At 35.0% G+C, this 17,380-nt stretch overlaps 1 protein-coding gene across 2 annotated transcripts; it reads right to left on the reverse strand.

Annotated features, from left to right (window-relative positions):
- Positions 1-13,763: 13,763 nt before the first annotated feature.
- LOC130743013 (zinc finger BED domain-containing protein RICESLEEPER 1-like) lies at positions 13,764-17,380 on the reverse strand. Of its 2 annotated transcripts, none has more exons than XM_057595121.1 (3): positions 17,223-17,380; positions 14,395-16,407; positions 13,764-14,297 (listed from the first exon to the last, which is right to left on the reverse strand). In XM_057595121.1, exons 2-3 carry the CDS (start codon positions 16,367-16,369, stop codon positions 14,242-14,244), a joined length of 2,031 nt encoding a protein of 676 aa, XP_057451104.1. In that variant the 5' UTR covers positions 16,370-16,407; positions 17,223-17,380; the 3' UTR covers positions 13,764-14,241. The 2 variants fall into 2 exon arrangements, with proteins under 2 accessions (XP_057451104.1, XP_057451105.1); XM_057595122.1 differs by having other exon boundaries at positions 14,395-16,394; positions 17,223-17,378.

A 17,380-nucleotide genomic window follows, 5' to 3' on the forward strand; every position in this document is an offset into this window, starting at 1 on the left:
CATTTAGGAAGCTTTGACTAGGGAGATATTTTGTATGAGCACTTACTGTGCAAACCCACTGAGTAGTGAGACAAACAAATCAATGTTTAGCCACATGCTACGAATAAAATCCCAAGTGAACAGAGCAGAAGACAAAAGCAAACCTCATTATAAATTTATAATGAAAAGATCATGGACGTAAAAAGGTTATAGACAAAAGAATCCTCACCCAATATAAAAAACACAAACTTTACTGAACTGTCCAAGCAAATGTTGGATTCTGAGTAGTCGTGTTTACCTCAAATTTATTCCACGAGCTTTTGATGATGCAGTACCCTCGAGCAGCATTGAAGAGTTGTCTGGAATCCATTTCGATTTTCCAGCAGGATTCTTTAATTATTTGTCGAAGCCACATTGATTTGAAAATTGGGTCCAACTTTTAAGCTTTGTCTAGTGTGTGGTTTGTGATGGGAGTCAGCTTTTGTGGCAAAGCAAGGCGATACGCGATATCGCTTGGATGTGATGGCCTATTTCTCCTTTCTCAATTCTCTCTGCCTTTACGTTTCCATTGTTTTCTAATTCTTTCCTCGCACTCACGTCACGTGAGGAGGATCACCCTTTGTAGTCTTCTTTATCTCAATATATTATGAAAAAAATTATCTTTGCACATCAATTACACTTACACATAAATGAGTTGTGGAGATAATAGAGATAAATGACTGATATGATATGTGATGTAATAAGAAATATAAGAAAAAAAAGTAAAAATAGCTAGAAAAGAGACTGGTTTTCTTATAGAAGACCTATGCCATATGTGAAAAGAAGGTTTTCTTCTAGAAGACCTATGTCACATGTCCCTTCCTAGATAATTCATTTTCCCTCCAAGAAAAAAAAAAGACATCCCACTTTTTTTGTTACAACATATTTCATCTCTCACCCTATTTAATTTCATTTATTATTAATAATTCCTTATTTCATATGATACACTTGAATGTATATTTTTAAATGTCCGCGGTTGAGGTTTCTCCGGAAAAGAATTCTTCTCTAATTCTACCAGAAGCTCGTGGTTCTGCTCGTGCCTTGACAAGAGCTCGTAGGGACTTTTTGATCGCCAAACAGCTTGGAGTCGTCCCCATCGGCTCGGAGGAGGAAGTCATTCAAAGCTTCGCTGACCATCTCATTGCCACCCATCCGCGCCTTTACGGAGATCCCTAGCGTTGCTGCCGGTTTGGTTTGGTGTGTTCTGGGTCTTGATCCGGTTTTTATGGATTGTTTTCTGCTTGCCCCTTTCTGGTTTTGCATCTCTTGTAGTTATGGTCTGCTCTTTTCCGGGGTTTTTTCTCAATTCTTAGGGGGTTTAGGTTGTTCTTCAGGTGCTGGTTGCTCTGTTTTGGGTCTGCTGTGTGGGTTTTTGGGGGTTTTCTTTGGGTTTTTTTTTCTCTCTTAGGCTTTGGGGGCGTTTGGATCAGTTTTTTTGTTACCCTTGAGGAGGGTTAGTATCTTGTCAATATCCTCACCTTTTTATCAATATATTTTATCTTTCTAAAAAAAATTATTATATTTATGAAAGTTTGTAACAATTCAAGTATTATTACGAAATCTTTTTCTCTTTTTTTAAATTTTAAATACAAAAATAACTTGAAATTATTTTAAAAATAAATCTAACATTAATTTTTTTATTACAAATTCAAAAATATGATACACAACAAAAATTGGAATCCTTTGTATGTGCAACTCCAACAGCAGTGTTGATAATAAATATTGAAACTTTTAATTTAAAATATCATTATTTTCTTACCTATAATTTATGTCTTTAACATGTTTTTAAAAATATATTGGAAGGAAATATCATATTAATTTTACATTTGAAATTTGAACTTTCTTAATTATAATAATTGTTGAAAATCTAATTAATAATTGGTTGTAGAATGAGTAAGATGACAAAATGAATGTTTTCAAATCAAATAAATATTTTTTTCCACCATCATGATTTTTTTGGTAAATCATAAAATAAGAATCATGTTCTTATTAAGTTTGATTTATTTTTAAGAAATTTTAATCTATATTAAACATTTTATCCCTTATAATAGTTATTACTGACTCTAATTAATACCTAAAGTTAATGAATATGATTAAATTACCTTTCCAAATTCAAAAATGAAAAAAACAATTTTTTAAAAATTTTACTTTTTTTTTTGCTAAAACTTCTACAAATCAAACAAATAATTTATATTTTAGACACACATTATTACTAAACATTTCATTACTAAACAAATTCCCAAGGTTTTTTCCATTAGCGATCCTTATTATTCTATTTCTCTCCAAAAATCTAGAGCATATTCTGGAAATTTTTCTCCAAGAAATGGAATATTTCACAAATTTGTCATATAAATATTATGTTCGCAATCAATTAGGATTATTCTCATGTGATTATTTTGTCAGTTTTCTCTTTTTTATGTTTTGCAATATATTCATTTTCTCATATTCACGTTTTCAACATTCTTTTCTCTCATAACATGGAGAAGAAAATTATCTTCCTCACTCATTTTTGCCTCATCAACATCCAATGATCAAATGTTTGTTCTTTTATTCCTACATCTTGACAATTAAGATTTTAATTTCTTTTTTGTTTATACTGCGCAGTTCAATATCTTATTTTGTTTCATCAATTTTCTTTAAAAATATCTTTGGTTCAAATGTTTGTTATTTCTAATCATATACCACGTTCAATGATACAATTAGGGTTGTTTTGTTATATTCATTGTCAATGTTTTTTTTCTTTTGCAATCGTATAATATGCCTATTTGAAAATTTCTATTGTATGTCCAGATTCACTTTACTAATTTACTAATGTGTTGTTATTTGTTTTTTTTTTTCACGTGCAGATAAGACACAGTTCATACCTCTCAAAATTTCTTCTTTTTCCCTAATCTTTTTTTCTTCTTCTTTTACGTATATTATTATATCATTCTATAGGGGTTAGAATTAACAATTAATTCAACGTCAAGCAATATGAAATAGTGGTTACCTCCGGTTAATTAATCAAGAATATTGGCACATATTTATGCAGTAGGTCACAACATTAGTACTGGATAACTTTTGGACATTAATCTCTTCCCTATAATTTTAATCTTTTTAAAAGATCACTATTTAAGAAGAAACTGAAAATAGATTATTTAGAAAAACTACTTTAGAGTGTGTTTGTTTCAACTTATTTTTTAAAAAAATCACTTTTTAAAATGTTAAGATGTTTAGCTTATCATTATGGTGGCCCGCAACTACGAAGGTGAAAATCACGTAGGGAGGTGTTTCTTTTCTAGCTACTGTAACACCCCGAATTCCAGGTGTCACTTAAGTAACTAAAAATAAACTTTACGCGGAAAACAGGTATATTTTTTTTTCTTCGTTCGATTCCTTTTAAATTAAAGCGATAGAGAATAAAGACGTAACCCAGCAACTAAACTAACCGATGTACAACATATATACAGGTACAGCCTCAGCTGCACTCCAATGTCACGCGCACTCGCAGTGACCTCAAAGTGGTGAGCTCGTGGGCAAATATATACATAACCAGTAATGTAAGTAAAAGTCATAAGTACAGTCATCCAAGAGAAAGTCGGCTCCAAAAATGGCCTCAACAAAAGACCCCTATATTACGACAGACTCTCTGTGATTTCCCATCAAGAGAACCACACAAAAAGCCATGTATCGGGAACCTACCCTGTCCCAAAAGTAAGAAGAATCAGAGCTCTACACAAAATATGACGCTGCCTAACCTACCCTCCCTGTACCGCTCATAGCTCCTCCTCCTCTCCCTCGTCGCTCGGCGAGTAGCTGTCCACATCGCTGTCGGAGTCAGAGTCGGAATCCACCATGATCATCTCGGTGTCTAAGTCCACGACCTCCCTCCTAACTATCCTGCGCACCGTCCTAGTCAAGCCCGTCTCAAAATCCACCTCTCCAGTAAGAACATCCTCCTCCACCACCCGAACCAGGGGTTCCACACGGTAGTCGCGCGGTGGAGTAAAAGGAAAACGACGTGAGGCAGATGGAACAACAGACTCCCTCTTCGGCTCCACGAGCCTCGAGGACGACGCCACGTCGGTAGGATCGATAGCAGTAGCAGGAGGTGGCGCAACAGGTGCAGCAACATCAACCTCGATCTCGGATGGGTCCTCGTCATCGAAAGAAGATGAAGTCGGAGGTGGTGCAAGTGGTCCTCGACCAGTGCCTGGTCCACAGCGAACTGAAGGCGGCAGATCAAAGCTCAGCTCCATGCGTCGTAGCACTCCCCTCGTCAAACGTCCACGCTCGTCTGTCCGGTCCTCCATGACCCTTCCCCGGTACGTCGCTCGATGATCCACAGCATCGATCACCCAAGCGGTGGGGGCATGACGGTCCACCAACTCAAACCTGATCCCCCCCCGAGGGAGAGACCATCGAAAACCACTCCGCCATCGACATCTGGCAACAGGCCGACCGCCCAAACACAAACATGAAACCAAAGTCATAGCGCTAGGGTCAACTCACGGAAATAAGTAATTATACACTCAGCATGTGATTGGGGTATATATATATATATATATATATATATATATATATATATATATATATATATATATATATATAATCCAAGCATGTTATTGGCTCTAACAATGCTTCAATAATTCAAATAGCATACAAATCCAGTCAGGGTGAATGTATGCGTGAAATGCAATTCAATATGATCCGGATAGTTGTTTAGGATAGGCACCACGAGACCGCACGACACAGGCCTAGTGTCGCCAACTTTGCTCGGGTGTCGCTTACAAACCCATGCATAGACGGATCAGCCCCAACCATCAATGGTCGTGCCACTCTGCCCGCTATGCCGAAGATACACCCAGGTCTTCTTCGATGAAGGCAATTCCCCAACCTTCGTGAAGCATTCCCGTTCTTCACCGTGGCCCAATCTTTCGATCGTACAAACCTCGAATGATGCATGATGCAATATGGTTAGGCAAACATCGATTCGTCATCACAACGCAAGTGTTTAGCTCAAAACCCAATTTCAAAACCCAAGAGTTTAATGTCGGTCAATACAACATAACTCCCACAATAAGAGTACCCGAGTACTCGGTGACTTTCACTCATCACCGTGGCTCACCCCCGTGATGTCCACCAATTCTCCAAAACCCACGACAAGGTCGACTTTTCCCCGTCTTTCGCAATCATTTTCCCATTGAGATTCCCTATGGTTTATTCGTTAATGAAAACGTTTCGAATTGAATTAATCAAGTTATGAGTTTATTTCTCGAAGTCTAAGTTTCCTAAAGTCTCAAGTTTTCAAAATTCTATTCATTCTAAGTTTTCCAAAAACCCACCAAATGTAAATCCCGGGGAAAGTCTAAGTATACAAACGAATGGCTAAGTCTCAAACCCCCTGTTTGGACTCGCCTAGGGTTTTTTCCCCAACCCGAAAGATCAAAGTAACCAGTTCAATGATTTTCCCACTCCGAAGTCGCGTCAAAACGCACAATTCAATAACATCTCAATATCATAAGTTATGGAAAACATCATAACATTAATTCATCATCATAATCAATATCAAAGTAAAGCATAAGTCGAATTTATCGACGCCTATCATGCAGTCTTAGCTAATAGGTAAGTTGCCCTAACCTCGAGTTGCTCCAGCCTCGTGGTCTAGGTTTTCTTCACACAATTGCTCTGAGAAACCCAAAGTTCCTTCAACTGAACCTCGGAGAAAACAAAGCAGAAATCCAAACAAAATCGATTAGCTCGATCACAATACATCTAATTATCGATAGACAAAGCATTGAAGCTTCAGAATACAACAATCGAGTACGAAAGGACAAGTTTTCGCAAACGAAAAACCCCCCCACACACACAACCATGCTCTCGGCCACAAGAGGAAATTGGCTCCGGCTCTTTTTCTTCGATCTAATTTATTTACAAGGTAGTTTTATGGTAAAACTAGGGTAAAGAAACTGTCGGAAAAATTTTCGGACGAACGGATCGAATTACGACTAGTTAGGGGTATTTTGGTCCAAAATTAAAGCTCAAAAACCCAAAGTTAAAACTTCGGAAAATAAATTTGATGGCGATATTCCTAACGACATTCGTAGCAACTAATCCTAAAGGCACTAAGTCAGATTGCGACTTTTCGACATTAAAGTTTCGATATGTGCACAAAATGGTTTTCTAAGCAGTTTTTCAGATCCTTGACAACTCGATCAAAATCGGCGAACAACGGCGAGTGTTCTAGGTTGTTGGGCAAGTACAGAAGATATCCCAAGCGAAAAATCAAGAAAAACGGATAGTTTTACGAAAAGCTCGAAACTTTGAGCATAGAAACGGCTAAAGAAACGCAGTAGAAACAATGGTCAGAGGTAAGAATCAAGCTAGTTACCTCGATACCTTGAAGTAGGGACAAACAGCTCGAAGATCGGTCGAGTTTTGGTGAAAATCTCCTTCCTCCTTTCTCTCCTCAAACTCGCGGCTTCAATGGAAGAAAATGGAAGATATTTTGATTTTTTTTACTATTTATAGGAAGGTGAAATCGCGGGAAAATGAATATTTCGCGATTCCGATTTTTGCAGCACGTTCATCAGTGAATTCTAAGCGAGATTCTGGCGACAGAATTCCAGAACTCAAAACAAATCTCTAGAATTTAGGGAAAAACGATCTCTAGAACTCAAAAGCGGTGTAAGTTAATCTGTCCCGAAAAACTACTTTTTGCTGTGAAGGTCGGATGACAAAACTTCGTTCTGAAGAAAGATTGGAAATATCGAAACAAATCTAGCTCCGCGGATGGAAACTTCGTTAAAAGCTCCGAACAGAAAAAGTCTTCATTCAGTGATTGAATCTAGGGTTTTTGAAGAAAAGAAATTAGCGTCGTCGGACTTCCGAGAATTGAAACCTATCGTGCGTACAGTCCAGGGTTCCGAAACACTGGTCGAAGGAAAAATAAAGAGAACTTCTTATCTTTCCAAGGATTTGAAATCTCACTTAAACGTTGCTTTAAGAGCGGAATTAGCCTATTCTGTACACTCTCGCCATAAGGCAGGTGTGCAGACGACTCGCACTAACTCCTAAAACGACTATGAAACAATCCTCAAGCAATTCCTGAACTTTCTTCTTCATTAATCTTTCTCAAACGGCGAACTCTTGTCACGCTTACACTGATCCTACGCGTGAGTCGGAAAAATAAACGGTTCTGTAAATCCAGGTCTTACAGCTACAACCGTTAGCGATTGTCGCTTTTTAATTTCTGGTTTTGATGTTTTTACTTTATCATTTGTAAGACGTTCTGGTAACGCAGCAGCTCACTGTTTGGCTAGGAACACTTCTACTTACACTGATATGATATGAGTGGAAGAAGTTCTGGATTGTGCTTTTCGTGTGGTGGCTCAGGATGTTTTGCCTCCAATGCCTCCTGTAGCTTGATTTTAATAAATGATCACTTTCAAAAAAAAATCATGAAAATCTATTTTGATAGATAAGAGAGAAGATAAAAAAAAATTACATGGTATATCCAAACAAAAATCAAATTACACAAAAACATCCAATAAGTAAATCACGCGAAAGGTGTAGAATCTTTTATACTAATTTATTCCTTAATAATTAGCACTCAAACAAAGTGATTTCTAACTTTTCTAAGGTTTTAACATAACGAATCATAGTGGTTGGCTCTCAAATTTCACAAAAATTCCGAAATCAATATATATTAGAAAAGAACAACTTCTAGCATGACGTGTCACTCTCACAGGCCAAGTTAGTGACGTGTCGCTCCCAGATTAATTCTCACCTAATATTTTACATGTAAGCTCTTTCTCCTTGGCCCCACTTGCCACATGTGCCCTGATTTTTCCTTACCTTATTTCTCCTTAGTAAAAAAATACATTTTTAAATTTTAGATTTGATTAGGATTTAGGTTTTTTATTTCTTGATTTTATTTTAATTTATTTTTGATTTAATTTTAGAGTATTTATTAATTTTTATGGTATTTTTATTGAGTTTTTGGATTTTTAATTAATTCCGGATTTTATGAGTTTTTATTGTGATTTGCTAGATTTTGATAGTTTTTATCTATTTTTATTTAGTACATTTTTAAATTTTAGATTTGATTAGGATTTATGTTGTTTACTTCTGTATTTTATCTTAATTTATATTATTATTTATTTTTAGAGTATTAATTATTTTTATGGTATTTTTATTGAATTTTTGGATTTTTAATTAATTTCGGATTTTATGAGTTTTTATTGTGATTTGCTAGATTTTGATAGTTTTTATCTATATTTATTTAGTACATTTTTAAATTTTAGATTTGATTAGGATTTATGTTGTTTATTTCATGATTTTATCTTAATATAAAATCTGTGATAAGTGATTTAAATCAATAATACATTTCATTAGCAAAAACCCTCTTAAAACTCTGCCTACCTCCACTATCTCCTCCATGGAATTCAACCACCCCCACAAAATCGTCTTATCTCTCAACGGAACCACTTTGCCATCGACTTGCAATTGCATCCCTCCGATTTGCTGCCTTGGACTGATTGGGAAGGTTGCAGATGGAGGTTTCAAATTATTTTCTTCCTTTACTTGCGTAATATGTTATGGATTTTTTTCAATTTTATTTTACTTTACCTTTAACTTTCATTCACTCATGTTTGACTTCAAGGTCAATTTCGTTCATCACTTGCCATGCTAATTTCAAATTCTTTTCTTCAGGTTTTTTTATAGATATTCCACCAAAAGAGATTCTTTGGAAGCCATGGATGGTGAGTCCATTTTATATTCTATATGGAATTTTACAATATTTTGATTTGTTTTTTATGTTTTCTGATTCTCCTTTGTATGTGATTCTATTTTATTCGTTTTTCTTAATTTGCATCTAAAATTTGTGTGTATGTTATAGGAGGTGAAACATTGATCTGTGTATGTTTTGATTAACCTAATCATTGTCAGTGAAGATGTGTGTTTGGTGTTGCACTACTGTGATGCATATATAGTTTTACTGACTTAGTTCATCAATTCTACATCTATCTATCATCATTACATATATTAAAAGTCACTTTTCGAAGGCAATATTAGATTTTATAATTAATCATTATTCTACTATGGTTCAATTAATCAAACTTTAGTGTGATTGGAAGTCTTGCTTGCATGAGTGTGTAATTATCACATTACGATTTAGTATCAGCATATGTTTTTGATTTGGTTATTGTACTTTCAACAACAGTGCTACATAAAGCAAAGAGTTGTTTTAGCCGTTCAACAAATATAATGGGTCTAAAATTTCTAGATGGGTTTTCTTCCATTCATCTTCTTTAGTAGCATGTGATTAGTTTCCCCTTACAAATAGATCTGATTGGTTATGGAAACCACTGGAAGGCCATAGCCAAAAAGTGGCTTCAATTCATTCTTTGGCTTTCATATCTGTCTGCAAATTTGATTGCTATCTTTGCACTATCATAGCTAGATTGATGTTGCACATATTGCTATTATGTTTGGTGGTCTTTAGTCTATCCTACTCTAACATGTCTATCAATCTCACTTCATGAGTTCTTGATTTTCTGTTACTTAAAATGCAGATACGGCTGGAAGCTGCTGATTTGGAAGCGAGTTTCATTTGAATTAGCATGAGTTCATATTAATTCATGTTAAAGTTGGACAACAATCAGGAATAGCACCTAGGATTGCTGTTGATTTGGAAGCAAGTTTCATTTGATTTTTTAATTAGAAATAAATATTTTAATGATTTAAATTCAAAATTTAATACCTTCTTACTTTATGAAGTGCTTTTTTATGCCAGAGAACAGACTCTGGTTGCAGTGAAAACAAAATTTGCATATGATGTTAGGTACTGTGTGGAATTTGGGAGTGTGTTTGTGGATAATTTATAAGAAAAATGGTGGTGATAGTGAGGTAGAGAAATCTGAGAGAGATTTTGATGTAAATGGAGATTTTTCTTTCTTATGAGATTGGACTTTTAACCCTTTATCCACACCATTCAAAATTTCCATTACTATTATTTTCGACACTTATGTCACTGACAAATAATAATTAGATTCTGATGTAATGTATATTCTTTGTAATGGAGAATTAAGTAGTTATTTTTAATAGTCTTTTATATATAATTCAGATGCAAACAGTATGCACTCAGCTATCACTTGAGCACTAGAGCAAGTAAAGGGAGCATACTACGACTGCTTTACTATTCTGAATTTTTTTATCGCAGAAATGCTCCGGTAAGTACAGCAAGCTCAAAAGCAGAATAGCATGATGAAACTACTAGATATTATTAATGAACCAAACCTTTCAGTTTCAAACTGTCAAGACCTTCGCTAGAAATTTGTTCTAAAGTACGCCCATTAGTACTACTATAAGAGCAAAGCAACATGCTTCTTATATTGGGAGATAGACAAAAGCAGAGGTTGCCTTAGTAAGCTTTCTCACCTGGATCAACAGAAAAAGCAACTGAAACTCGATCGATGAAAGTTGGAATGACAAGGTTTACTCTGAAAGTCTTCGGCAGGATGAGGATACAAGAGATCGGCCTTGAAGCAAGCAAGGTATGGTGGGTGTCATCATCTTCATCGATATTACCCACCAGATAGACTTGAGAAAAGACTTTCAGGCATCCTGAGAGTAAGGAGAAGCTGGATCTAAATGTATTAGAGCCTAAAAGCTTTTATAAATAGGAAGAATATTTTACATGAAAATACTTCTACATAAAAATAAATGTTAATAAGATTTCATCGGAATTTTTTTTTGTTACAAGAAAAACATAATATAATATAGTTTGATGTTAATTTTTTACTACATAATAATATAGTCCACTTTAATTTTTTTGTACAAATTTTTATAGGAATTAAATTCTCCTACGAGAAGAAATATATTTTAACAAGAAAGTACATTCATTAAGTATTAATTAATATATCAAATACAATAACAAATTTCGCGGTACATTTTTTTTTCTAAGATTAAAATGTGTTCTGAATGCTTTATTGGTGATTCTTCATATCTATAATTTGTGTTATTGTCTTTAGGCTCATGAAGAATGTGAAACGACTTCATGTTGATATGGGTCAAACTCAGTTTATTTTATTGTGTAAAAGATGAACTCGCATAATCACGTACATAAAGAATCTTTTCTCTTTTTTTCATTGTAGATTAAATCAGCTATTATTTATTAGCCATCATTAAACCACATCCCCTAATATGTTTTGCATAATTTGAGATTTGGTTAACCAATTTTTTTATTAGTTATTCAATTGTACGAAGTTCAATCTATGCAACAAGGGTTTTAATTTAAGACTTTTTGTCCACTTTGCTCATCATTTCATACTCTTCTATTTCATCAGTTGTTTATTATATTTTTAATGATCAAGGTATTAATTGACCTATCAAATATAATAGATGTATTCCCCGTGCAACGCGCGGGTAAAAAACACTAGTTTCAATTTCAATTCAAAACATATAATTTGGAACTAGAGAAATCTCAACAATCATGAATCTTCAATTCTATACACGTTTACAACACAGATTCACTGTATAGATAGAGACTTTCACGTCCTTTTCTACCACACACACTTTTTTCTCCTCCTCTTCTCCTTTTCTATGGAAAAATAACACTCAATCCTTATATTTTTTTCAATTTCACTTGGTGCATTGTACACTACTTTTAATCTCTTTACCCATGAGATAATGTTTTCTATCATCTAAAGTTATTCTTCTCTTCTCTTTTCCCTACTATAATTAGATGTGTTATCTTTGTACCCGTAGGATAGCTCAAGTGGTAGGAGCTGAGAGACATATGGGTTGGGTTGGGAGAGGTCCAGGGATTGATTCCTTGCGGGTGCAATTTATCTTTCCGATGTACCAAAAAAATTGTGCTATCTTTTCTCCATGATTTCATCTAATCTTCCCCTGATTTTTTCCTCCGAGGATTCTACTTCTCCAGAGACATTCATCATTTGCGCAGGCACGTATGCACTTCTTCTCTTCACTTTTCCATGATATACCGTGTGTTATCTTTTTCTTCATGATTTCTATTTCCCATTTTCTTATTTTTTTAACCGGCCATGCATGACTTTGTCAACGATAATTTCCTTAAAATTGTGCATGATTTGCTAATTTTCTTCTACTTTATGTGGAGTTCTTTTCTTCTATCTTCTCTAATTTCACTTTGCTTTGGTATTTTCCTCAGTCATTTGGAAAGTAAGGGAACGAGTATACGAGACACTCAGTCAAATGTTGCAAAACATATTGAGGATGGGCAGATAGTGAGGCCAGTTCAAGGGAAGACATAAGGATGTCTTATTTCAATAAAGGAGTGATGAATTAGGCCAATTGCAAACATATGAAGGAAAAATATGCTTGAGAGTTCTACAATAGAAAGACACATGCAAAATGAATATGAAACATGATCTTATGTAAAATTGTCATCTAAAAGATTTTTCTCAATTGACATTAACATCTCTTAATTGTTTAGAAAACATTAATATATAAAATTTATTCAATAATCAACTATATATATATATATTCTAACAAACATTATATATATATATAATAAAAAGTTATACAAAATTTCATAAATATAATATTATACAAATTTTAGATATTACTATATAGTAAAGTAACCCGTGCATTGCACGGGTAATTCTGCTAGTCAACTTTGAAAACAGACGACATTCCATTTTTTCAATTCATACACAATTTTTCTTATTCTTAAAATACATGTGATTAGCAACTAAGTGCTCAAACGAAGTGGCAAACTACTTAGCAAATATAGCGCATGATCTAGCTATAGATACCCATGTTGTGGAGAGTCTCCCACCTTAGTACTCATACCTGCTTCCGTTTGATGTATGAAAGTTTGGCAAACTACTTAGCAAATATAGCGCATGATCTAGCTATAGATACCCATGTTGTGGAGAGTCTCCCACCTTAGTACTCATACCTGCTTCCGTTTGATGTATGAAAGTTTCTTTCCTGCGTTTTACCCTTTTATAGTTTTCTTTTTATTTAGGGCTTAGTTCCTCCATGAAAACAAAAAATAAATAAAAATACCTGTGATTTCCTTTTAAAAAATAACTATATGTGATAAATCTTAGATGGAGTTTCAAAACTTTTTTCTATACTTCATGAGTTTGACATTTTAGAAATGTAAAATTCTAAGTGTAAATTATATTTATGAAATTCCAAAGTTTTAAGAGAAAAAGATCAGAAAATTTATAATCTGAAAGTAAAATTCTAGATTTTTTATTAATTTACAGTTTTGAATGTTGAAGTTCTGGAATTGACATTTTTTCCTTCATAAATCAAAATTCAAAGTGTAAAATGACAAGAATATTTTAGAAATAAAAAAAATCAATCCTAAAAAAGTTTCTAGATTTTTTATGGAATTCTTAGTTCCTGGAGAAAAACCAAATCAACCCTAAAACTTCAAAAACTAGAATGACAAGAATATTTTAGAAAAAAAAAGTGTAAAATGAAATCTCTAACATAAATCATGTACTCTGTCACTGACGACAAGAACAACTTTCCATAACCCATTTTCATGAAGACATGAACTATCAACAAAAGCTATAACTTAAATGAGTAGTGACTTAGAAGAATTAATAATTGTTTGTTGTTCTGGTCAGCTCAATTAACAAGTGAAACAAAACACTTGTAACGCCACATTTTCGGTAACAAGACCACATTAAAATCAATCTGACAATATAACTAGACGATGTGATATAAGAATTTCACTTGGCAGGTGATAGAGATTGGAATGACCGTTTAAACTTTAAATGGATGCCATTTTAAGATTCTCTGCGTATAAATCTCACTTACACAAAAAAGTTCATGCAAGGGGATAAATAAGAGCATGCCATCTTCTGTACAAATTCAGATTCATCTCTCAATGGATAGTACATTAATAGCTGATGATATGTGCAAAAGCTCTGTAAATTTAACATCTAGTCAATATATACACAATACTTAATTTGGTAGTTCTTAATATACAATGCTTCGTGATAGAATATACGCGAGTTAAATAGAGCATTTCCGAACAAATATGAATGAATGAACAGGACTTTTAGTCTTGGATATAGCCTGACATTGTAGAACATGATGGTAAAGATAATATACCTGATGAAGCCTGACAAGCTTGCAGCATAGCCCATAATTAAGTACAACGTGTTCAACAACGGGACTCGGAGAGAATTTCTGCATATGATGCAAGTTGTAGAGAAGCATGTCATGGAAAAACTAAGTTGGTTCGATACGAAGCGGCAGGGCATAATGGCTTGATGATGAACTTGAATCTGATAAGATGTTCGAGTTAAAATGATGAATTAGAGATAAGCTAAAAAAAGCATGATTATTCTTTGTTTTGGGGGGAGGGATAAAATGAGTATTTACCTGCTCCTGATTCATTTTGGAGCCAATCTTGTGTGCATATTAAAGCTTGACGTGTATCAGGGCTTAATGAAGACCGGGTAGGATCGAGCACCCTCCCTCCAGTGCTAAATGCCAAGTCTGGTGCCGCTGTTGACATTGGAGTCCCAAGAACATCACGTGCCATCATAGACAAGATCGGGTACCTTGGCATGTGAACTTTCCACCAGTTCAATATGTTGAAATCAGAGTTACGAGGAAAAATCGGTTCCTCCAAATACTTGTCCAAGTCTGATGTTATATTCTGACCCTGTGATGTGTCGTGAAGGAACTTGTCAAAGCCTTTCAGTCTATCCCTAACATCATAACTTGTACTGGGTAAGCTGATACCAGGCAAGGTTGATCCTTGATCAACCATAGTTGAACAGACAGAATACGCATTAAAAAGTTCTTTGATTGAATCAGAAACTTCTTTGATGCGATCCAAAGCAGTGCTGCCATAAATCTGGGAGTAGTAGTATTCAACCAACTTCATTTTAAATCGGGGGTCTAAAATAGCTGCTACTGCCAAAGCCAAACTGCACTTACTCCAATACTTGTCAAACCTCGACTTCATTTTGAAAGCCATGGAACTAAGAAAGTTATCTGAACTTCTGCACCAGTCAATTAGTTGGATATGGATGTCACAGATCTCAGGGAAATATATATTTGCTGTAGGAAACACATTGCCTGAAAAGACATTGGTAATTTCAAGTATAAGTTTCAAATAAGTAGTAACTGAAGTCGCCCATTCCCACTCTTCTTCAGTTAGAAATGATGAATAGGAGGGATCTTGCTCCTGGAAGATAGAAAAAGCAGTCTTGTACTCTAATGCCGTTTCAAGCATGAGATATATTGAGTTCCACTGACCAGGAAAATCAAGAAGCAGGGCCTTCTGAGAATTAACACCAGCTTGTAGAGCAATTTCATTAAATTTTCCTTGTACTACTTGTGAACTTCTAACATATCTGATGCTCTCTCGAATCTTTTGGATCACCTCATGCAGCGCATCTAGGGCATCTTGAACCATGGAATTTAGAAGATGTGCCGCAGATCGTACGTCAAGTAATTGACGAGTACATAAGAAAGGTCTTTTCACAGACGCTTGCTCTTTGATTCTAACAGTGATGTCATCATTAATGGAAAAATCATCCAAGGTCACAGCAAACAGCTTACACTCAATATCCCATTCACTGAGACATTTAAGAATTGCTTCTGGAAGCAAGTCTTCAGTATGAGAAGGATCAAGTGTGACGAAGTTCAAGACCTTCTTTTGCAACGTCCATTCCTCATCAATGTAATGGGCAGCTATACATAAATGTGAAGAGTTGTCAGCCGAAGACCACAGTTCAATTGACAGATTAATCCTGCCATGTAATTTGTTTATCATGTTATAAACTCTCTCCTTCTCCCTCTGATAGATTTTTAAACAATAAACCTCTATACCACTATTTGGCATAAACTCAAAGAGAGGCTGAAGGTTCTTCACAAAGACCTTAAACCCCACGTGTTCAACCATGGCCAATGGATACCCATGTAACATGATCATGTTTGCAAGATCCAGTTGACTCTTCTCGGGATCAAATCTGCGACCCGCAAAGTTAATGATTTCATCTTTCTTATGATCCTGCTCAAACTTGATGATTGTTGTTGGCTTTATGTATTCTTCCTTCCCCTGACCTTCCTCAAAACCAAAATTTGCAACACTGACGGTGTTATCTTTTTTCCTCCTCTTTGCTGTAAGTAGTTGAGACACATCGCAGTTCGCCCGCTTCAGACATCGGATCAAATGATTTCTGAGATGAGTAGTTCCGCTGTTACTCGACCCACTAAGCTTCTTGTTACAGTGTACGCAAACAGCATAGCAGACATCCGCCTTCCTAATCCTTTCAAAGTGATTCCACACGACGGATGTAAGCCTTTTCGGCTTCTTTATGCCTGAATCATTTGCTATTTCCATCACATATGCTTGGGACTGCAATAATCTACTTATGACACCTGAAAAGATGGAGTAAGTTAAAAGAAATCAATCATAGAAAGCTACCTAAAATGGTAAATAAATAAATTAAAAATGCATAACATCAACAAGTCATAAATCTACCACCACCACTTAGGTGAAAGGGTAAGAGAGAAAAAAAAATGTAGAGGCTTTGTAGCTTGAACATTTCATTCAGTTAAATTCATGTACCCTTTGAGCATGTTTTGTAAAGGCGGGAACCTTCTCTTGCACTTCCAAACCCTCCCTCATTCTTTTTCATAAACAATACAAAGTTCACCCAATTTTAGAAGATTTTATACATCCAAGAAAAAATGCAGGGACCAAAACACAAGGCAAGTGACAGGTATCTTCCATAGTTCATTTCCAACTACACTTAGGTTAACTATTCCTTTTTTTTTCCCTTTTTCTAAATTAATTTTGATAGGATATTCATTACTTAGCAATAGCATACCCATGAAAAATTGAACATGAAAACCCCCAATTTTGAGAGTGTCTCACTCAAAAAAAAATAAAAAATTTGAATAAATCATAACCTGAAAGCTAAACGATGCCGAAAATTCCACTAATCATGAAACTCCTATGCCAAATTTCTGCATTTTTTTCAACTAAACCTTAATTCTCAAACCATTAAATAGTGCAATTTCACAAGAAAGGGAACAGAGTGGGTGAAAATGAAATTTATATTAAAGATTCGTAAGAAGAAAACACTTATTGAAGAAGCTAACGATTTGGAGATATTTTTTATTTCATTTTAATTTTTATATATAAAAAGAAAGAGGAAAACTTGAATTGAATTGAATGAATGAAGTCTTACAGAGAATGCGGTGGTTGAGGGTTTTGAATTACGGCGGAGTCCGATCGGAGGATCCGGCAGAATTAGGGTTGTGGATTGGGACGAAAGGGACTGAACCCGATGCTCATGATGCCTGCGCTGCGTGTGGATGAAAACTGGGTTAGATCCGATTCAGATGC

Source organism: Lotus japonicus, chromosome 3 (genome assembly GCF_012489685.1).
Source record: "Lotus japonicus ecotype B-129 chromosome 3, LjGifu_v1.2".
Taxonomy (NCBI): domain Eukaryota; kingdom Viridiplantae; phylum Streptophyta; class Magnoliopsida; order Fabales; family Fabaceae; genus Lotus; species Lotus japonicus.